The sequence below is a fragment of the Scyliorhinus canicula genome, chromosome 2, assembly GCF_902713615.1.
Source record: "Scyliorhinus canicula chromosome 2, sScyCan1.1, whole genome shotgun sequence".
In the NCBI taxonomy this organism is placed as follows: Eukaryota; Metazoa; Chordata; class Chondrichthyes; order Carcharhiniformes; family Scyliorhinidae; genus Scyliorhinus; species Scyliorhinus canicula.
In genome coordinates, this window is record NC_052147.1 from 53455610 (window position 1) to 53479748 (window position 24139).

Genomic DNA, 24139 nt, shown 5'->3' on the forward strand with positions numbered 1-24139 from the left:
GCAATCCAATCGTAACGATTATAGATTACATACATTACTTAGTAACTAGGCATGCTGAGGTTGCGTGATCAATGCATGCATTGCTTGGGACCTCCTCATAATGTTTTCCAGACCCCTTATCAACTGTCCTTGGGTCTTCATAATGCACAACCAGGCTCAGGATCCCCTTATCCTGACTTGTCCCTAGCGAGTAACTCAATTAGCAGTTATTCAATGCAGCTGCATATGCTACTGATAAGAGCGGCCCTGCTGAACAAGCTTATTGTCCATGTCTCCAGGCATGATGCCTCACAGCAACACTCAATTTAACTCATGTAAACTAAATTTAAAAATATAGAATGTGTGGTAAATATCACTTTGAACAATAGTTACATCAATTTAGCAACTCAAAGCAAGTTTAATTCACTGAGATCTGATTTATCATCAATATTTACTAGAGTTCATTTACTGAACAAACACTCTCAAAGTTATTCAATTCAAGAATCAACTCAATTTCCACTTCTGTCACTCCTTTGTACAGTTTGAACAAGAAACTTGATTGGCGAGCACATACCAAAGCAACAGTCTAAGTAAAACACAGTAACTTGAAGTGTTTACAAGGTCAAATTTTCAACCTCAACAGTTTAACTTTTAGTAGGAAAAAATATTACCTGCATATAGAATACAAGTATTTCCCTTCTCGTGTCCCTTTGCAAATATCAGTTCTTATATTTCTAATGAGATTTCCTAGTTGCCCACTTGCTGAAAGACAAACATCAGATTTGAATCTGAACCGGTTGTAAATGAGCTAAATACTAGTTACTTGATATAGATAAATTGTTCTCTAGTAAATGTGATACTACTTATTCATTGAACTATTGGGTGACTGATTATTTTTCCAAACTTATGAACCACACAGGTCCTTTCACAAGATGAAAAACGGAAAGGAGTGCTGTTTCGCAAAGCCCAAGGGCATCACGTTACAATGAAAAGCACTTTGGCAGGCAAAGCGGTACTGATTAAAAACAGCTATTTGATTTTAAATCTACAATGAAAACAAAGAACAGTGTCGGAACATCGTGCTAGATTTCTCCACCCAAAATAAAAGCACTCAAATTTTTCTGTACTTAATTTACTTACAATCTATATTGAGTACACTGTAATCTCTCAATCCGGAATGCTTACGACAAATCTCTGAAACCAGAATGGTTGCGACCAAATCATTTGAAGACTAGAATTTTCCAGATTATAGAATGATGTTAGAATGCGTGACCCCAAGTGTGAGAATGGGGGGGGGGGGGGGGGGGGAGAAGAGGAGGAGGAAACCACATTTTCCTGAAGCATAAAGCAATAATAAAGACCATTTTACTTATTCAAATTGTGACATACCTTCCCTGCTTCTACTCCCAAAGTACAGCACTAAAAACGATGACGTCAAATGCTTAGGTCTTGACAATTGATGTTTCCGAACAATAGTTTTCCAGATTAGAGAGGTTACAGTGTATTATGAATTCCTGGAACAATTTTTTTAATAAAGCAAAGATCAAGTTCCAGTGGTAGATGCACCATGAAACATGGCGAATCATAATTTTCCAGGATAACTTATAAATAATAGTTGTATCTTGACGTACTTACCTTTGCCCTGATATGCCTTTATTTGACTCCCTTTCACATTCCATAATTGTACAACTAATATTTCATTACTCTGGAGTCGAGAAGAGTTGAACAAAACATTGAGTACTAAGTTAATACTTTTGAGTATTACCATAAAATTGAAATAGAGAAATGGGTTTGCATTTCTCTAAAAACAAAGGCTTAAAATGTTAAACACACTATTCTATAGTGTGTTAACCAACAATAACTCAAATTAACTTCACATTAAAGTTCAACATTGTAGTAAAACACCCCAAAAGAAATACTGGTACTGGACCCAGGATTAATTCTTCTTAATTAATATGACAATAAATATCAGAATAAAGCACAGTTTCTATGTTTAGAGGCAATGTGTTCAGCTGGTTGCAGTGCAGTTCTTCACATATCGCTAAAGTTATTTAGTGGCAATTATAAGAACTTGGATTCAATTTTGAAACAAAAAGGTCTGTTGATGGCAGAACAAAGTCCTGAAATGCCCCAAAGCAGCAAGAGCCAATATATAAATTTTGCTAGTTCTAACTGATCAACTATATTAAAAATTCAGTTTAAAACAAAACAACTTTGTGCTTTGGATTGGACCTACAGGTGCAAATCTACAATTCTCTCCAGGGCAACATTTGGGATTATTAAGGAATGTTGAAGCGTGTAGTGCTTTCCTATAGGGGAAGCACAAATTGCTTTGACCCAACTACAGCTCATTCACTAATAGTGAATGACTTAGTGCCACTGAGAAAATGCCGATCCAGTTGAAACATAAAAGATTTGAAAGGGGCTCGAGAAGTTTGAGAGAAGAGAGGGATCACATCTTAAAAATACGAGGTGTGCCATTTAAAATGGAAAGAAGGAGGAATTTAGTTAGGTTATTTAATCTTTAGAATTCTCTTCAGCAGACAGCAATGGAGGCTAGGCAAAGTCAGACACATTTTGATCTACAAGGGAGTCAAGGGTTTGGGGGGCGGGCTGGAAGGTGAAGTTAAAGCCACAATCCAATCAACCTCAAATGGGCCAAATGGCCAGCATCTACTATTTCTTACAATAACATGACCTCAAAATGTCAGGGACAAAGTCGTCACATGTTATTTTATCTTTCTAGTCCACAGAATAAAAGAAACTTGGTGTCAGCATGGTACACAAGAGGAGGGAACTTGGATGGGATAAAATAAAAAATAAAAATTACAATTGGGCTCTTCATATATCAGCTAAGACGAGGAATGATCAGCAGGTTGTTATGCCTCTTGTCTCATTTATTTAGAAAATAAAAATCAGTGTCTCCAAATACTTTGTACATATCAGCAGGACTGGACCATAATGTGATGCCCTTTTCAAAATGCATAATTTAATACTAATAATCTTTATTGTCACAAGAGGCTTACATTAACACTGCAATGAAGTTACTGTGAAAAAGCCCCTAGTCGCCACATTCCGGCGCCTGTTCAGGTACACAGAGGGAGAATTCAGAATGCCAATTCACCTAACAGCACAATTTCGGGACCTGTGGGAGAAAACTGGACCACCCGGAGGAAACACATGTAGACACAGGAAGAACATGCAGATTCCACACAGGCAGTGACCCAAGCCGGGAATCAAACCTGGGACCCTGGAGCTGTGAAGTAACAGTGCTACCCACTGTGCTACCCTGAATGTATATTATATACAGTGTTTTATATGTACAGTGAACAAATGATCACTAAATAAGATACAAGTGTAATGTGGCCGTGTAATTTTACCAATTACCTACTTTCTGAATACAGTAACAGTGTGCATGATCCACAAATACCATCTGAAGTGAAAGTGGTGCCTTGGCAATATATAGTTTGTGCCAGATATACATCAATAGTTCAGCAATTGGAGTGGTTTGACATTCCCACAAACTTTTCATATGTTCTCAAACACACCATAAAAAAACTGATTCATTATAAGTTGGCATATTTATTGCAAATGCCAACCCATTCTTAGCAACAACAGCATTAAGAAAACAGGTCATTGCTAGGTTCCAATGTGCTGCTTATGTAGAGGTAGTTCTGGATTGGTGTTCCTGTTTACTTTAGATAATGAAACTAAGAAATATATCATACCATTTATCATATGTCAAGAACGTTAAACAAATACAAATTCATCTCCTGAACAACAAAATTAATTACGTTTACATTCACAATATCCACACAGATGCGACATTTAATACAACTGGCAGCTACTGGCAAACAAGTACCAATTACACTACTTGGAGGCATGTTGTTTGGTTGCTAGTCAACATCCCTGCAGATATGAAAAATTAACATTAAAACAAATATTGCAATAGAACTGGAACACGGGGATTGATGTTGTGCTAAAACCTTGGCTAATAAAATTAAATTTGCTGCCTGATTTTTCCATCACTAGAAAATGTTACATGTATTGTGTTCCATGAAGTCCTTCTGAAAATTAGGATTCCTGTCCATGATTTAATCACTGTTAAAATTAGATTTAATTGTTATGATAAAAATATTAATAATAAGCAGCCCAATAGAGAGAATGTGGAAAAGAGGGATGTTCCTGGGTATCTGCAAACATTTGGCAATGGGGAATATGACATGAATTATTCACAAATGCAAGGACATTCATATCTTTAATACAGCAAAAATATTAAGATCATCAGTAATATGAGTCAGTGGGAAAAATGCTGACAGTATCACATCATGAAGTAACAAGTGCCAATGCCAACAGAATGTTAAGTTATACAAGTAAATCCATAATTTATTAGTCAGGAGACGCAAGACTGACATTCTAGAAAGCATTGGCAAAGACACACCGAGTACTGTGTCCAATTGTGGTGTCCACTTATGAAAAGACATAGCCATTGGAAAATGTTCAAAGTGGAGTAACACAGGACTTAATGCCAGGACTTCAAACAATATAGGAAAGCCACACTGGACCTGCCACAGAAAATAAAACTCAAAGGCTAAGGATAAGGGAAGAGTCAAGGAAGAACTTTGGGACGTTTCTGTATCCTAATAGGAACAAACTCTCAAGTTCCAACTTTTATTAACTAAAAAGATAATTGCTCCAGATGAACAGACAGTGCACACAAGTCCACATTTACATTCCACTGCAATGAGAAGAACTCCAAGTATTAAAATCACTAAGGGAATCTGCAAGGTGGATTTTGAAAACTATGGCGATCTGGGAGATATAAGAAAGCCACAAGGAAAACAGCTTCCAGGGTGACGACGTTGCACTCAGGTTTTTGTAAAAATAATTTATATCATGTGTTTATTTATTACCCATCCATAATTGCCCCGTGAAGGTAAGGGTGCACTGCCATCTTCAGTTGTGAGCTATTTGATACAACCATTTTTTAAAAATCCTTTAACGGATGTGAGTGTCGCTGGCTAGGCCAGCATTTTTGTTGTCTATCTCTCATTGCCCTGGAGAACCTAGTGGCTTCCACTTGTGGTTAAGAATCAATCACTTTTGCGTGGGGCCACAGTAACATGTTGTCCAAGGCAGGCAAGGGATGGTTTCTTTCAAAAATGTATTAGCAGAACAAAAGGGGTTTTACAACAATCAAAATCTTCATCTTCACTTTTACTGACATCAGTTTTTTTTTAAATTACAGGTTACTTATCAACTGAACTCAAGTGAGATTTGAACTCAAATTCTGTTGATTCGTCCAGATTTCTGAATAACTAGTCCTGGCGATGAGTCACAAGCCCAAACTGACACTCTATTACAGTGTCCTTCAAAGTCGGGGGCACGACCCGCAGATGGGTCGCGGAGCCATTGTCCGCGGCACTCCCGATCGCGCAAATCCCCGCGCAGCAGCTGGTTTTTCATAACGCCAGCTGCAAGCAGCCGCGAACATGTTAAAGAAAAAATTCCGCTGCATTGCGCATGCTCGCCGATAATTGGGCACGGTTAAACGGTTGCTGCTTTTTGTTTTACAAGTTCTGTAGTGGTTTTTATTCATTTATTAATTTACTTTATTCATTTAATTTTTTTTTCCATTTATTTTATTCATTTTTTCCCCACGTTTTGGGGGTTTTATTCATTTTTTTCATTTATTTTACTCATTTTATCTTTTTTTAAACAGGAAAAAAATTCGGAACTTTAGACAGATGGAGGAGACTCCATACTTTCCGACACCAGCAGGCTTCACCTTCATCCAAGAGGTTCCACTGGAGGAGCGTGTACGAGGGCCAAAGGGACCCAAAACCATTTCCTCAATTTTTGTCAGCAGCAAACAAGGTACGAGAAAATGGTGGGTCACGCAGGTCGGCCAGCGAGGGTCGCGCAGGTCGGCAAAAATGGGTCCCCGGAAAAAAAGTTTGAAGAACACTGATCTATTACTCCAAGGTTAGGAGAGTATCATACCAGCAAGTTCCAAGTAACATATGACTTCACAGCTATGTTTACACAAAGAGACCTCCAATGTTTCAATCACTTCATCCTTTACTTTGTACCTTTCTTTATTCGCTGCATTTATTGTGCAGCGGAATGGAATGATTTGCACAAGAAGTCAACTCAACCACAGCTGAGAATAGTTTTGATCCGTTGACCTAGGTGGTCATGGGCCCAGCACATTTATACAGCACCACTGTGCCACCCAAGAGACCTCCAACATGCTTATTCTAATCAATTTCCAATCAAAGAGTTGCAGCAACAATGAACCTCTTGTTAAATCCAACATGCAGGTGCACCTGACACAAATTACTGCTAGTATGGAAGCCATTTTGATCAGTTTTTATTATCCAATGAGTAACTTCATTCGGAGTGAATTAAAACAGAATCCAATCCATTCTGGCTTTAATCTTCTCGCTCCATCACTTTGATCTTTGAGCGCAAACAAAATGAGTGATCTGGATTTTCCTCCCATAAAACCAGAAGCAGGCTTCAGTTAAGGATATTTTTACAACTCTGCCCTTCTCATACCTTGACTTAATCTTACCCTGTCCTTTCTCAAGTTCAAATACTCATTCAATTATTTCCATAGTTATTAGCTTATTAAACTTGCCCTGGTCAATTTCTTGCAATAAAAAGTGGTGTTCTATGATTTTTGATAAAGAACGTTTATTAAAGGTAGGGCAGCACGGTGGCACCGTGGTTAGCACTGCTGCCTCATGGCGCCGAGGTCCCAGGATCGATCCCGGCTCTGGGTCACTGTCCATGTGGAGTCTGCACACTCTCCCCATGTTTGCGTGGGTCTCGCCCCCACAACCCAAAAGACGTGCAGAGTAGGTGGACTGGCCATGCTAAATTGTCCCTTAATTGGGGGGAAAAAATGAATTGGGTACTCTAAATTTATTTTTTAAAAAGAACATTTTGAAGGAATAACAGTGAGAACCAACAGACCTACTGCAGAGCAGCAAGTTTCTCCATATGGTACTTTAAAAAAAAAACATTCATAGGACATGGGCTTCGCTGGCCAGGCCAGCATTTATAGCCTATCGCTAATTGCTCTTCTCAATTTAAATAATGGCTTTAGATGGACAATGGCATTTGAGCTACTGCCCATGCAAAGATAATGCAGATTAATTTTTTCATGGGCATTCTTGTACATCTCCAATAAGTTGCTTAAAAGGTTGCCACCAATAAACGGTTTAACTACTGTATCTCCCCTTTTAATGGTGCGTTTGCACCTAAAATGGGAAAATAAAATTATTTAGTGGTATGATATAATTAGAACAAAAAAACCCCAGAAAAGTTAATGGGAAAATATTTCAATCTACTCAATGGTTCCTTACGCCAAGCATTGGTTCAATCATATTTGTTTACCACGTAAAAAAACTAATCCGTTCAGATTTTTTTTCATCTCTATAGGTAATCTGGCCAATTTGATTCCCACAACATTGCAATTCAATCCTGGTTTATTGATCTCTACAAGCAACAACTTGCAGCAGTGCTATGATACGTTTGATCATCCCCAGATGATCAAATGTCAACCATCCAGTTTTTGTGAATGAATCAATTGACAGAATATCACCTATTCTTGTTGAGGTCTATTCTACATCCACGCCACATATGAAAAACCTTCTAATCTCTAGTCTCACTCTGTACAAATAACACAGCACATAATCAGTACCTCTCAGTGTTTGCCCTTCCTCTAATCTTTTCTCAATTAAAAACTAAGTTCAGCTCTGTGTGTCTTGCCCTTGCTCCATAACCTACGCCTGAGAATCATCTCTTGGAGCCTTACTCTGAATTCTATCTAGCTTTAATGATCTTGAACATCACAGCACATACTCTCTTTAGGTAGCAACGTAGGTAACCTTAGAAACACACAGTTGTTCTCGCCAACCACTTGAATTGTTGGCCCTAGGGAATGAAATTTTTATTGCTATACCTGGCTCAATCGCATTGGGGTGATCATGAACAGCACAAATTGTTCAGAAAATTGTTTCTGCAAAATATGTAATGCTAGTATTTGCATTTTTAATTAAACGGAAAATAATATCTTACCAGATATTTGTATTCCTTGGGAGGCTACTATAATTCCACAATTCTGCCTTAATAACTGATAATGCAATGTAATCACCAAAAACAATTAATGTGGGGGCGGGGGGGGGGGGGGGGGGGGGGGGGGGGAGAAAGAGACAAATAATATTTCTTCAATTTGAAACACTCAAACCAGATGCTTTTGATCAGAATCAACAGTATTTTTTCATTAAATATCATTCCATGATTATTAAGGACAAGGAGCTGTGGATTGATACCGTCAACCATGAAAGGGTTTTTATTTTATGCAAGCAAGCTAATCGCCATATTTAGGAGTTTACAAACATAGAAACTGGTATAGAAAAATCCACACAGGCATTGTTTTTATTTACCTCATATGGAGTTCTCTCTCCCTGGAGGGACAAAACCACATTCATCCAAGTCCAATAAACTTGGCTCAGATAGAACCAAAGTTTAGGGATCCATAATTCCACAGTTTAACCAGGCAAAATTGTGCAGCCTATTAGCAAAGAAGACTTCTACATTTCCCACTTGTCCAGCTAAAGCCAGCCTGACATTAGGATAATGGCTTGCAGGGCTATCTGGAGCCAAGTGGGAAGAATCCCTGCTCTCAATGGCTACCCTAATTGTCAAACCTGCCTCACTCAGATACTGGATTACTACGTCTGCCACAGATGGTTAACTTGGTTATAAAGCTAGTTTGCCAGGTATGCGATCATGCAATCACTTTAAGCCCAAGGAGACCAAGTTTAAGCTCCTTGCTTATAATAAAGTCAGTTACATACTGGTCATTTAAAGGCCTGACAAACACAGGTTTGGGGCAAGTTAGGTGGACAGCTGATACCAGTAGATCCCAATAAATATCACCTTGAAAGCAGGACCACCATCTTGAACATGACATACCCTGTTTGGTGGTTCCACCATTTGGCAGTACAATTTCAGCAGCTGCTCTTTATCTTTCTGTAATTTAATCATGGTGGGCTTCAATCCCTGGATAAATGTGCATGGTCTCATACATGGCCTACGTGTAATCTTTTCCAGCATCCATAAGCCGGATTCTCTGCTTCCTCAATAAACTACACAATGTCCATCGACCCTCAGTATGATGAAAGGGCATGAGAAGATTAGCTTGTGACTCACTCATTTTGAAGTTCCAGATTTCCAAGTCCAGTGCTGCAAACTATGTTTAATCTACAACTGTTTAATCCAGGTGACTGGAGGCATTTCACAAAAAGGTGCACTTTAAATGAAGTGATTTTCTTTCCAAGGCTGTGTTAATAGCTCAGATATCTTTATTCCGCCACAAATCCACCTCCACAACTTAGTCCTGAATCTCACAAATAAATGGCCTTTCTCCTTGAATAGCAGTTCTAGAACATGAAGGACAACTACTTGGATACACCAAAAATTGGCAAAATAAATGAGAACAGAAAATGTTGGGACAATCTCAGCCGCTCTCACATCTGTGGAGAGAGAACGGAGCCAACATCGAGTCTGGATCACTGTCAAAAAACAGGTGTCAGTGGTCACACTCTCACCTCAGTCAAGTCATGGGTTCAAGTCCTGTTCTAAGGATTTCAACACATAACAGATAAAACACTGCAGTAGTAAGAGAATGTCTCACTTGCCCCCTTTCAGATGAGACATTAACCCAAGGCCCTATCGGTCATCTCAGGTGAATGTAAAAGATATGTTGCCATTATTCAGATAAGAGCAGGGGGGGTTCTTCTAACCAATGTTTATTTCTCAGCCAACATCTAGAAACAGATGGTCCAGTCATTTCTCTCAGAGCTGTTTGTGGGGACTTGCTGTGCTCAAATTGACCCGCGACATTCCCCACAATACAACAATGGCTGGAGTGTTTAACGGGTGAAGCACTTGGGGACGTCTTCAAAGACGAAACACAGGGGTTTTGCTGTCAAAGGCAGATAAGCAATTAAAGGCTTCGAACTAAAAAAAACTACAAGAGCAAGCAGATGCTTTTGCTCACGTTATTTAGGCACAGGTGATACAATATCTGCAGAGATGTCACGCAGCAGTTTGATTTGTTTGAAGCTGATAAAGTGAAATGAAACAGCAGGGCAGTGAGATCAGCAAGATGTACATTATTTCAAAGCACCATAGGCGATATTCTGCTGATTTGGATGTCGGTAAGAGATGCATTTGGTTCAGAGGTGACTTGGCTCCAGTCTATTACCGGTGCGCTGACCATCATTAACAGAGACCGGCAGCAATACGGTTCCAGAACGGAGCACAGCACTCCCAGGTCTCCAGTGCCCCGGCTTGAGCTGCGTTTCCTCCGGTCCCTTCCACACAATTTAACCGAAACACACATTTCAACCCTGCAGCAAGTTTCTGATTCTCACAGATGCGCGGAGGAGATTGTAGCTGTTCGTTCACATGGCTACTTTTCACAAAGTAACAAGGATGCAACTTGTACACAATGAGTTCTGAAACCACAGCCAAACTCACAGCAGGAGCAGGTAGGAAATCCGGAACCTCTTCAAATAAAAATCCGTCATTTATTTCGTATGTTTAAAAAGAAAAGCCACGCACTCAAATGTTGTGCAAAGATGATATAAAATATGATAAAATAAGAAGGGAAAGTTTCCAGCACTTACCTTCAGCATCCGGATCTCTCGGAGTGCGATCTTCTTAATGACCGGGTCATCCTCAGACTCCACAAACTTCTTAATCGCCACTATTTGCCCGGTGTCTTTGTTCCTGCACTTAAACACAACGCCGTAAGAGCCCTCGCCGATCTTGGCGATCTTTTCGTATTTCTCCATGCCGCCAGCTCCCCGCTGCTACTTTCCGCCAGTTTTTCGCCCGGAGCCAGAGCTCTAAAATGGCGCGTCCGCGACCCGGCGACTGATGGAAATATTGGAGAAGGCGGCAGGGGCGCCGCCCAAGGTGCTGTCGCCAAGTTCGCGCTCCCGCTCTGCGCCCCGCCGAGATGCTCACAGCCCGTGCGTCTCTCTCGCCCTGGGCTGGGGCTCCTCCTTTAACCACACTCGGAGGGAGTCTGACCTCCCCACACACACAATAACCCGCTGACTCAATCGCTCCACCCGGGGCGGAGTCACCTCACCTTCGGAAGAAAAGTGCAACAGGTGCCCGAGCCGGCCGCCACTTCGCATTTTATTCGTTTACGTTTGCACATTCGAGCATTTCCCCACGGATGCACGTCTCCGAGATGAGGTGGCCAGCGGCGGCATCAGTGCATTTCAGAAATCAGCCCAGGGCTTTGGGGGGGGGGGGAGAGGCAAGAGTTTTTCCTCCAGAGAGTCGACACGGACACCTTCTGTTGATTAAAAGCAAAAAAAAACGGAAATATTCAGCCGGTTCAACAGCTTCAAAGGTGGTTTGCATTCTCAAGGGCAGAGCACAAGAGACAGATAGATACCCACTCTAACCCGCGTGGAATGGGCATTGAACCAGCACTTGGAGTTGTTCGAACCCATAGGCTAGCCACCCAACTAACCAACAAAATATGTGGTAAATCTCTTAGAAAATCCACTATGATTAATCAGGATCAATATGGATTCATTAAAGAGAAATGTTTTATACATTTTATTTGGTTTTTTTCCCAGCTACAACTAATACTATAGATATCACGAATTTGGATTTTCAAAAAAGTATTTGATAAGATGCTACATGTGCACAAAGGGACTACGGTGAAGACATTTTTTGTCACTCAAAGGGCTGTGAATCTTCAGAATTCTCTACCCTAGAGAGCTGTGGATATTAGTTACTGAATACATCCAAGACAGTAATTTATCAATTTTTGTGGACTAAGGGATTTGGGATAATGTAGGAAGTGGAGTTGAAGTAGTAGATTAGTTATGGGGATTAGTTATGGGGCTGGATTCTTCGTTCCTTTATTTAAGTGCTGACACCAATGGAGGATCCGTTCCACGTTGGAACTATCGGCACCACACCCGCACCGATTCTGCCACCGGTGAGGGGCATGCACTGGCGCTGCATGGAACACCTGTAGAACATGCGGAAAACAGTGGGGGAATCGCCAGGTTCATGATGGACACGTGCAGGGCTGACAAGCTGCAGTCGCACGTACACTCTACATATCCCACACTTGCACCGATCGCCCCTGAAAAGATGGCGGCAGTTGTGCTGGACAGTGTACCCATCCAGCCCGACCCCACAGCCCACCTCCTGGCCCCCGGCCAGCGGCACGACTGTTGGCAAAGTATGGCAGTGCTGGACACTGTCCATACGCCATCTCTCTCTCCGCAGCCACCATGCCATGTTCATGACTGTTGAGACCACACATGGACCCCACTGTCGGGAACTCGCCCCATCAGAGGCAGAGCATCACGGGGAGAGCCCGATAATGAGATGTGAATGCGGTTGCAACTACACACGTCACAATGACGCAGATTGCTGGGGGGGGGGAACATCGCGACCCGGCGTCAAACCAGCACCTGCCACGATTTTGGCATTGGGAGCTATTCTTGATCTGATCCGATCGCCGTTTCCGATTTTGGGCATCAAAGAATCCCAGCCATAATCTTTTGAACAGTTTACTCGCACTCTCAATTCCTATGTTCTCACAAAAGGGAAACTAAAAAGGAAAAAAAGAATTGGGTACTTAAAATTAAAAAATACTTTTCAGTGGCATTTGAACTGTGTTGGGTTGCTTAATTGAAGTTAGTAACAGGTATAGATAGTAAGTTCAAGTTTTTCTTGTGTTTAAGAACTGTTTAACTGATAATTGTAAAACTATTTTCTTTGATGTTAATGTGGTTAATAATGTGTTTAAATTATAAGTTTGTTTTAACCTACAAGATATGTATTGGTTAGAGTCGTCACTCTCTGGGGTGAATTAGCCCTTCCTCAGTTTTCCAAATTAAAAAATATTGTTTGGGGTTCTTGTCCAGTATCCTGATAAGGGGTTGCATGGAACTATGCGTAGGAAAGACATTGGTGATAGCCAAAGGGTGAACCAGGGAATTACAAAAGGAAACAGTCATTTCCAAATGCTGAAAGTGAAAGAGAAGTGAATATGCATTTGGCAGGGGCATCATGCTGGAGGTGACAATATGATCCCCTGCTTGTGGAGGTTGGTGGGGCAGAAGCTAAGGACAAGGTGAATCCGGTTATGGTTCGGAGAGAAATGGAAAAGGTTTGTAGAAGCTCATGTAACAGGAAGGATAAGGTAGTGGAATCGGAGTTGAGAAGAAATGAAGACATATCAGAAGTGCCAAATTAGAAGGCATTTGGGGTTGGGGTGGAGCCGGGAGTGCAGGAGGCGAAAGAGGCCGGTGTCCTGGCCTTTGCGTCCCTAGTAGCCCGTCGAAGGATTCTGTTACAATGGAAGGATGCAAGGCCCCCAAGCGTGGAGACCTGGATCAGTGACATGGCGGGATTTATAAAATTGGAAAAGGTCAAATTTGCCCTGAGAGGATCAATACAAGGGTTCTATAAACGATGGCAGCCTTTTCTGGACTTCCTGGCTCAGAGATAGGTAACTGGGTCAATAGCAGCAGCAACCCGGGGGGGGGGGGGGGGGGGGGGGGTGCATTATTGTAGTGTTTATTCTGTAACTTTATAGTGTGTTAATTTGCGTTGTTGTTAAAATGCTGGGTTGTTCATGGGGATGGGGCGAATGTATATGATTGTTAATATTATTGTTATTTTCGGTATTTTACTAAGGTGCGTTATTGTTGTATAAAATCAAAATTTCTCAATAAAAATTATTTAAAAAAAAAAAGAACTGCAGTCAAGTTAGAAGTGGGTATCACTGGACTAACAATGAATATTGCTAGCTTATCACTAGAAATGGAGACAATCAAGGAAAGGAAGAGAAGCAGAGATGTACCACGTGAAAGCAGAAGGGTGGAAATTGGAAGCAATCTCAATTATATTTTCCAGTTCACAGTGAGAGCAGGAACTAGCAATGAGGAATATTCCATATACTTTATTTCACAAAAGGCAGGTATAGCTAGGAGCCAAGCAGGTACCCATACCAACACTCCCTTTTTGAAGAAAGTGAGTGAAGTTCAAGGAGACATTTTTGAATGTGAAAACAATTTCAGCCAGGTAGAGATGGGTGGTGTTGAAAGGGACTGGTTGGGTCTAGATAAATGCAGGGCTTCTCAAGGCTGGGAGCCATGAAGGAATGACCTTCAGAAAGGAGGTCAATGACAGCCTCAGAAACAATGGCTTGATGGTCAATTGTGGGTCATAGTCTGGGGGATGTAAGAGGAAGCGTCAGTGTTGGTGTTCGGCCTCTGCTTGGCCGAGGTCAGCACACAAAACAGCACCACCATTCTTGTCAGCAGGTTTGATGACAGTGTTAGGGTTGGACCTGAAAGAAAAAAGTACTGAAAGGCCAGAGAATAAATTCTGTTCTTCCCTCACTCTAAATTAAGACTGCTGATAATTACTGCTGGCTTGACAATGAAAGCATTTAGAGGGGGTAAGAGGCAGCAGGAGGGAGGGTCCAGGTTGAGGGAGAATACTGGAGGAGTAAAACAGTCCGTGTGGAAAAGTACTCCTAGCAAAAGAAGGTGATGGCAATGGCATGCAAGCTAAACCTTTGTGCTGACCTCGAAATTCAATGAGATGGGGGCTTATGGGGATGAAGTTGATGCTTTTGCTTAGGACAGATTGTTCAGGGTCAGAGAGAGGAAAGTCAGAAAGCATTGCGAATACAGGCAAGTGGCAAGATTGTAAGAGGGGACACAGTCAGACGGAATTGAAGGGAAGAAGGAAACTAAGGAAATTCAGCATGTCAACATTGACTCTTTCCAATTTTTTTCTTAATAAATTTAGATTACCCAATTCATTTTTCCAATTAAGGGGCAATTTAGCGTGACCAATTTACCTACCCTGCACATCGTTTTGGGTTGTGGGGGGGGGAGACCCTTGCAGGCATAGGGAGAATGTGCAAATTCCACATGGACAGTGACCCGGGGCTTGGATTGAACCCAGGCCCTCGGCGCCGCGAGGCAGAAGTGCTAACCACTGCACCACCATGCTGCCCGTCTCTTACCAGTTTTTTCTCTGGCTGCATTACAGCCTAGTATGGCAATTGCTCTGCCCAAGACCGTAAAAAATTACAGAGAATCGTGAACACAGCCCAGTCCATCACACGAACCCGCCTCCCATCCATTGACTCGGTCTACACGTCCCACGCAGCATTATCAAAGACCCCTACAACACAGGTTATTCTCTCTTCCAACTTCTTCCATCGGGCAGGAGATATAAAAGTCGGAGAACATGCACCAACATATTCAAAAACAACTCCTTCGCAGTTACCAGACTCCTGAATTACCCTCTTATGGACTGAACTGATCTCTTCACACATCTTCTCTACTGAGTAGTACTGCACTCCGTATGCACACCAGTGGCAAGTGCCTATGTATTTACATTGTGTATTTATGCATGTCCTATTTTTTTTCAATGTATGGAACAATCTGTCTGGACTATATGCAGAACAATATTTTTCACTGTAACCTCGGTACACGTGACAATAAAACAAAAACAAATCCAAAGAAGGGAATTGAAATGACGATAAAGAGCTTGTAATCCCTCACACCTGAATGGAAAAGTTTAGCAGACTGGGTGATTGCTTTGTGAAACACCTCTACCCTTTTTGATCGGAGCTTTCAGTTGTCTGTCGTTATAATTTTTCACCTTTCTTGCAGTCTGACCATTCTATTAGCCTTTGGCTGTGTTCCAACAAAGCCCAACACAAGCTCAATGAACAGCACCTCATCTTTCGACTGGATACTTTACAATCCTCTGGACTTAACATTGAGGTAACAATTTTATGTTGTAACCTCTGCACCCAGTTTTGTTTTTCTTTGTTGGTTCATTTTTTTTTCTTTGTTTGTCTTTTATTTCCTATGCTTTTGGACAGCAGCTATTCAAGATCCTGCTCTTCACTCCTACTATAAATATATTTTGTTTCTCGTCCCATTAGCACTATCTTTAGACTAGCACTGTGCAACCTTTTGTCAAAGGTTATCAGATATGAAGGATTACAAGCTTTACCTCTAGATTTCAATTTCCTTCTGGATCCTTCTTCTCTTCAATTCCTTCTCACTGTGTCCTTTCTTACAATCTCACCACTTGCCTATATTCACTGTACTCTCGGATCGTCCTCTCTCTGACCCTGAACAGCCTGCCTTAGCGAAAGCGTCAACTTCATCCCCATAAGTCCCCATCTGAATGAATTTCGAGTTCAGCACAAGGCTTAGCTCGACTGCCATTGCCACCACCTCCACTTCTTTTGCCAGGAGTACTTGACAGTACAGCAGATCCTTTTACAATATAATCTCTTGACCTCCACCTGGTCACAAACCTTTCCCTTTAGTTCTTTCTCCCAACCTCCCCTTTCACTGGCTCAAAATCGGTCACATTTTTCACTTTTCCTGGTCCTGATGGATTTGTTAACCTTGGGCGGCACGACAGTACAGCGGTTAGCACTGTTGCTTCAGTGACAGGGACCCGGGTTCAATTCCCGGCTTGCGTCACTGTCTGTGCGGAATCTGCACGTTTTCCCAGTCTCTGCGTAGGTTTCCTCTGGGTGCTCTGGTTTCCTCCCACAAGTCACGAAAGGGCGTGCTTGTTAGGCGAATTGGACATTCTGAATTCTCCATCAGTGTAGCCGAACAGGCGCCGAGTGTGGCGACTGGGGGATTTTCACAGTAACTTCATTGCAGTGTTAATGCAAGCCTACATGCGGCACTAATTATTATCATTGAAAAAAAATTATGAAATGAGGAAGAACATTTTATACAGAGTAGTAATGATCTGGAACACACTGCCTCCAAGTATGCTCGAAAGAGAAACAGTCATTGATTTCCAAAAGGAAATTGGATGGAAAATAAACTTGCAGGGATAGAGGGGGGAAATGGGAATGCCTGGATTGTTCGAAAGTGAGCTGGCATAGACTCAAAGGAATGAATAGCCTGGTGTTATGAACCTTCTGATTCCATAGATACTGCTAGAGCTATGGAATACCTCCAGAATTTTGTTTTATTTCAGATTTCCAACATCCACAGTACCTTGCTTTATTTATAGGAATTTTGCAGTTGTTGGTATGGTGTGAACTAACCAATTCAACTTTTCTAGATATGATCACAATTGTTGGTCAAAGACAAACACTAGCATGGAGATGTTATTTTGAAATGGCCAATGGTCAGCTTTTATACCTCGTGTTCCATATACACTTCCCTCCAAAATGGGTGAAAGGTCCTCAGTGGCAGCAGAAGGTACATAAGTCCTGTAAACCTTTGTCCATTTCCAAAACTACATTCCTAGCTCTCCAGTGCATTGAGATGGAAATTAATAATTAAAATTTTTTATTTTTTTTATTTTTTAAAAAGAGTACCCAATTCTTTTTTTCCAATTAAGGTACAATTTAGCGTGGCCAATCCACCTACCCTGCACGTCTTTGGGTTGTGGGGTTGAGACCCACGCAGACACGGGGAGAATGTGCAAACTCCACCCGGCAGTGACCCAAGGCTGGTATCGAACCCGGGTCCTCAGCATGAGGCAACAGTGCTAACCACTGTGCCACCGTGCTCCCTGGAAATTAATAATTTGAGCATTTTAATGACCTTTTCAGTTAGGTTGTATTTCAAAACCTGTAGTGTTAAGGAATGTTTCAATAAAAATATTAAATTGTCAGAAAAAATAGACATTTCTATAAATATTTGACTATGATTCTGATTATAAAAATCAATCTGTTAAAAAGATAATTGCGTGTCACAGCGTTTTGGACACAAGAGCTATTTACAAATTAACTCCATACTGCTGCAAGAATAATATTGCATAATAAACAGAACTCTTTTGCTTTTAATCACAAGGAAATTTTAGATTTAAAAAATATACTTTAGGAGGGCAGTACATTTCTTAAAGAAACAATTGTTTTAAGAATGTGATGGGATTGGTAACAATATCAATTTAGTGCTTACATTACTCACTTTACTTCATTGTGAATACTGAAACTGTAAGCAAACATTTTATAGAAAACATTCTGTAAAACAATAGGTTAATTAGTGATTTAAAACTAGGATTAGCATTCAAGCCCCATTAACAACATTCACACTCTGCTCAAGAAATTACACAAATTTGAACCTATGCATTGAACCTTTTATTTTACATTATTTACAGATTCATATTACAGAGTCACATTAATTCAAGTTTTTTGGTACAATTAGTGTTTATTTTTTAATTACAGCTGTTAATATGCATGACTAATTTGAAGAATGCGGATAATGTAAAAATTTCTGAAAGGTCTTTATGAAGTAGAGACATAGAAAACAGATGCTATTCATTGGGCGAGGTAGAAACTGAAAAATGGTGACTTAAAGATGTTTCCTGCTTGCATCATAAACCATATTCCGATTCCAAAATTGAAACTTTGATAAAGTGGGATGATTTCCCCAACTATTTATGATTAAAATAGCCTGAAGTGAAATTTAACGTTTTTTGATATACACAATGTATGACAATTTTGACTGTTTTATTACACTCCTATAATTACTGCATGTTGTGCGTATAAAAAAACTTTCACTATGCATTGTATATGAAAAGATTAAATGTATGAAAAAATCTACCATGGCATCTAAATAGCTAAGCCTTACAAATTAAAAGTTGTACAGGAAAGTGCTTATATGGTGCCTTTGTACAAAAAGTGTGTAAGAGTTTAAAGTCTAAATTATATACCACAATATGCTTATGCATACAAACAGCTAATTGGAACATTTTTCTCCCTTCCTTAAAGCCTTAAGCATCAATAACATAAATTTAACTAAATATGATGTCATTATCCTCGTTTCCCCCATAAGTTTATAACCTCTCTTACAATTGGCAGATTAATAAATAAAACATTTAAATATTCAGTTTACTATGACAGAGATTTTCAAGCTGTACAGTCTTGCAGTGAGTGCATTAAAAATCCTATAAAATTGTTGCAGTATTAGGTAAGAGAACATATCCAAAGGCATAGATTTAGTACTAAAAGTAGATTTAGACAATATATAACAGAGAACACTATGAAACAAAACTTTGCTGCAAGATATTTATAAAATAGAAAGGTTGAAGTATGAGAAAGTGTGGCACTTTAAGAAGACTGCTCTATATTTTAATTTTCCATGAATTACTGTGCTTTTTACGATTAGAAATTAGATCTTTTGTTATGGTTTACAAAATAACAGTTAGTCATGGCTTTTACGAAGCAAATTTGATATGACAGACCAACCACACAGTGGCTGAATATTTTAATAAAGCCACACCTAGCGACTAAGTTTACTATTTTTCTTAATAAATCTACCCCATGATAGAATCAAATATAAAAGTACAACAAAAAGAAAGGCCACAACAGCCACAGCCTGACTTTTATTTTGTTTAATATTTCCCTCGACACTCAATTTTCATTGTTGGAAGCTGTTAGGTTTGTCCCATTTCAAGCAACAGTCACTCTGATTAAGTTTCTTTGTGTTGCTTAGTAACTGTTTTCGTGGCCAGCTAAGATATAGAGATTGCTGTGTGCTGTAGGATTGTCTGTTGGTCGACTTTCTAGCACGACAACCCTGCAATAAATAATAAACACAATGGTTATGCCTTATACTTTTTAGGAAAACCTAATAACATTTAGAAAACATGATTGCTGTAATTAAGATTGTTCACATTCCCCTTTGCCCCCACCCCCAGCAAAAGTCATCCCTCTAAGGTGGTGCAAGAGTAAACTGATTTTTAAAAAGACAAATATGCATCACATTGTGTAGGAGTTTGTGTACAGCCCTTTCCCCCTAGGATAGTACTCCAAAAATATTCAGCATTTCATAGCTTATAATAAATTATAAATCAGTGACAGTGTAACTTTACTAGAGATTCAGTTGGTCTGAATTTTTAGGTTTACAATGAGGTATTCCTGCATCATATGCTTTTCGAGGGGGCAGATAGATTTGTTCTCAATGCTAATGCAAGCAGTTGCTTAAGTATGCAATAGCAGCCTGGTGCAACTTATTTTCTGGTTCCACCCCCCCTCCTTTCAGAAGCACTTGGACATGCTGATAAGAATAACAATTCAGCATATAAATGAAGCATTATACAAAGTACATCGACTAACATTCTTTAAAGTAGTATCGGTGCAAGAGGGTTATGTGGGAATTTGGGGGTTTCAGAATCCCATCATTCAAGTTCTGAAATGGCTCAAAGTGATGACCCTTATCGGTGTGTGTTTATATTTTATTCAGCATAAGAAAGACTTGACATGCTAATGTCTGAGCAGTAGTATCAAAGCACAACAGCATTAGCATTACACCTGGTGTAGAAGTGCAATATCCATGTGACTTTTCCCAATGGTCAGGTTTCTTTCAGAGTTAGAGCACACTACTGTGAAGGTGCATCACACTGCACATAGCCATGGTTGATTCAGACAAAAGTGAGAAAACAACCTTTTTGTTTTATAAATTCAGAGTACCCAATTATTTTTTTTCCCAATTAAGGGGCAATTTAACATGGCCAATCCGCCTAACCTGCACATCTTTGGGTTGTGGGGATGAAACCCACACAGACATGGGGAGAATGTGCAAACTCCACAAGGACAGTGACCCAGTGCCGGGATTCGAACCCAGGTCCTCAGCGCCGCAGTCCGAGTGCTAACCACTGTGTCACATGCCGCCCCTGAGAAAACAACCTTTCACCAACACAGACATCCCTCAATTGTTTAGCATAAATTCAGTTATAAAAAGATGGTAGAAATATATGAAGTTGATTTTCAAAAGATAATTGCACATATACTCAAAAGGGAAAATTAGCCAAGACGAAGGGAAAGAGCAAGGAAATACAACTAACTGGACATCTGCTTCAAGAGCGAACAGACACCACGGGCCACCATTGCATGATTTTATAAAGACTCCACAACTCTTTTATTATCTCCAATATTAAATAAGCAACTATCTTAGGTCAAATGCATACAAGATAAAAGACTACATTTCCATACCATGAAGGAGAATTATATAAATATCTTAATAAAAATATCTAAATGAGATGTTTAAACGTGAAGTCTTAGAAGGAACACAAAAACCCTCATGGTTAATTTTAATGCAGTCAATTTACTTAACATTCCCTCAATAAGTAGTTTTTGAACATTAGGGGCTGGTTTAGCACAGTGGGTTAAACAGCTGGCTTGTAATGCAGAACGAGGCCAGGAGCACGGGTTCAATTCCCGTAACAGCCTCCCTGAACAGGTGCCGGAATGTGGCGACTAGGGGCTTTTCACAGTAACTTCATTGAAGTCTACTTGTGACAATAAGCGATTATTATTAATATTATAACTCTGCTTTCAACCTGTTCACACTAGAACAAAAAAACCCTGGTTTCTGGTTCATAGCAATATTTACCCCAAAATAAATGTTCCTTATACTGGGAAAGAATATTTGATTCAACATTTTGGAACATTAAATCTATTCCTTGCAGTTTGTTGTCCTACTCCATCAAGAAAGAACTACTTGTAATCAATTCACTGAAATGCACCATCTGGCTGGGAAATAAGTGCTTAAGTGATCCCACTGCATCTCAGAGCTCTGAAAACGAAATGAAATGAAAATTGCTTATTGTCACAAGTAGGCTTCAAATGAAGTTACTGTGAAAAGCCCCTAGTCGCCACATTCCAGTGCCTGTTTGGGGAGGCTGGTACAGGAATTGAATTATGCTGCTGCTGGCCTGCTTTGGTCTGCTTTCAAAGCCAGCGATTTAGTCCTGTGCTAAACCTCTGCACTATTTAATTAATACGCTTATTTTTTAATCTTTCTGCCAGAATGGACAATTTCACATTTCCCAGATCTTTTCCCATTCACTTAACCCACCACATCCCTTTGTCCACCTTGGATAGCCTCCTTATGTCGTCTTCTTACTTTTCTACCTTTGTCATCAGCAAATTTAGCAACCATAACTTCAGTCCCTTCACCCTAGTCATTTACACAAATTGTAAAACGATTAGGGCCCCAGCACTGATCTCTCTGTAACACAGCTCATTACTTATTGCTAACCAGAAAATGACATCTTTATGTCTACTCGGTTTCCTGTTAGTGAGCCAATCTTCTATCCATGCTATTGTGTTATCCCCCTCACATCATGAGCTTTTATTTTCCACAGTAATCTTTGATGTAACACTTTATCACATGCCTTCTGGAAATCCAAGTACAATTCCCCACCAGTTCCCCTTTATGAACAGCACAAGTGACTTCCTCAAAGAACTCCAATAAACTGATTAAACATGACTTCCCTTTCACAAAACCATGTTGACTCTTCCTGATTATCTTCAGATTTTCCAGATGCCCTGCTATAACTTCTTTAATAATAGCTTCTAATATTTTCCCTATGACAGATGTTAAGCTAACTGGTCCTGTAATTTCCAGTTTTTTTATCTCCCTCCTTTCAAAAAAAAATAAAAAAATTAGAGTACCCAATTATTTTTTTTTCCAATTAAGGAGAAATTTAGTGTGGCCAATCCACCTACCTCGCACATCTTTGGGTTGTGGGGGTGAGACCCATGCAGGGGAGAGTGTATAAACTCCACACGGACAGTGACCCAGGGCCGGGAGGCTTTTTAAGTTTGATACTATTTTAACTTTTTTAGTTAACCACGGATGGGCACTCCCATTCGAATTTTTATTTCTCACTAGAACATATCTGCTTCCATTTATTCTGAAATATCCCCCTAAATGTCTGCCACGGAATCTCCATTGACTTAGTCCTTAATTCTGCAGTTCACATTAGCCAGCTCAACTTTCATACTCTCAAAATTGCCCTTATTTATGTTTAAAGTCCTCATCTTAGACTCACTCTTCTCTCCCTCAAATTGAATGTAAAATTCGGTGAAATTATTTATTTAAAATTTTTTTGGAGTACCCAACTCATTTTTTTCCAATTAAGGGGCAATTTAGTGTGGCCAATCCACCTACCTGCACATCTTTGGGTTGTGGGGGTGAAACCCACGCAAACCAAAATTCAATGAAATTATGATCCCCACCTAAGGGTACCTTCACTATGAGGTTATTAATTAATTCATCAAATCTCATTGTACAATACCAGGTCCAAGTAGCCTGCTCTCTGGTTGATGCCAGAACATGCTGCTTAAGAAACTATCCTGTAAACAGTCTATGAATTCCTCATCAACGCTTCCTTTGCCCATCAGATATTTCCAGTCTATATGTATATTAAAATGTCCCATAATTATTGCTGTACCTTTCTGGCAAGCTCCTATTATTTCTTCTGTAATACCCCCGTCCTTTCATGTGGTTAGTTAGGGGGCCTGTAAATCACTCCCACAAGTGACCTCTTGCCTTTATAATTTCTCCCAAACCGCTTCTACATCCTGGTTTCCTGAACTTGCATCATCACTCTCTATTGTGCTCACACCAGCATTAATGAACAGAATCATCCTTCCACCGTTTCCTGCCCTTTCTAAATATCACATATCCTTCAATTTTCAGGTCCCAACCGATGGCATCCTGTAGCCATGTCTCTGTGAAGGCTATCAGAATATACTTATTTATTTGTATTTGCACTAGCAATTAATCCATTTAATTTTAATGCTACATGCATTCAGTTACAGAGCTTTTAGTTCTGTCCATGTACTACTTTTGTAACCTCTAGCCTTAGGGGAGGAACAGTGGTTAGCATTGCTGCCACACACCGGCCGGGACCCGGGTTCAATTCCAACCTTGGGTGACTCTGGAGTTTGCACGTTCTCCCTGTTTCTGTATGGGTTTCCTCCAGGTGCTCCGGTTTCCTCCCACAGTCCAAAAACATGCAGGTTAAGTGGACTGGCCATGCTAAATTGCCCCATAAGTGTCTAAAGGTGGGGTTATTGGAATAGGGTGCGGGAGTGGGCCTGGTTACGGTAGAGGATCACTGCAGAGTCAATGGGCCGAATGGCCTCCTTCTGTATTATAGGGATATCATTCTTATCTGATGATTTGTACTCTGTCCATTCCCACCACTTGGAAAAGCTAAATTCAAAGATAGCCACACATGAAATGTTTGGAGGGCTCCCTCACTTTGGCAGGGTGAGAAGAGGACAAATGCA

At 40.3% G+C, this 24139-nt stretch overlaps 2 protein-coding genes across 4 annotated transcripts in view; both read right to left on the reverse strand.

Moving 5' to 3' along the window:
* Nucleotides 1-11126, reverse strand: part of cdkl1 (cyclin-dependent kinase-like 1 (CDC2-related kinase)) — a 75280-nt gene extending 64154 nt beyond the window's left edge. The window contains exon 1 of the mRNA XM_038778299.1: nucleotides 10686-11126. Within this exon, the coding sequence (XP_038634227.1) occupies nucleotides 10686-10853 (168 nt within the window). The 5' untranslated portion in view covers nucleotides 10854-11126. The remainder of the gene's footprint in view (nucleotides 1-10685) is intronic.
* Nucleotides 11127-18170: 7044 nt separating this feature from the next.
* Nucleotides 18171-24139, reverse strand: part of map4k5 (mitogen-activated protein kinase kinase kinase kinase 5) — a 238025-nt gene continuing 232056 nt past the window's right edge. For all 3 annotated transcript variants that reach the window (XM_038778355.1, XM_038778345.1, XM_038778366.1), the window contains one exon: nucleotides 18171-19634. In XM_038778355.1, the coding sequence (XP_038634283.1) occupies nucleotides 19547-19634 (88 nt within the window). In that variant the 3' untranslated portion in view covers nucleotides 18171-19546. The remainder of the gene's footprint in view (nucleotides 19635-24139) is intronic.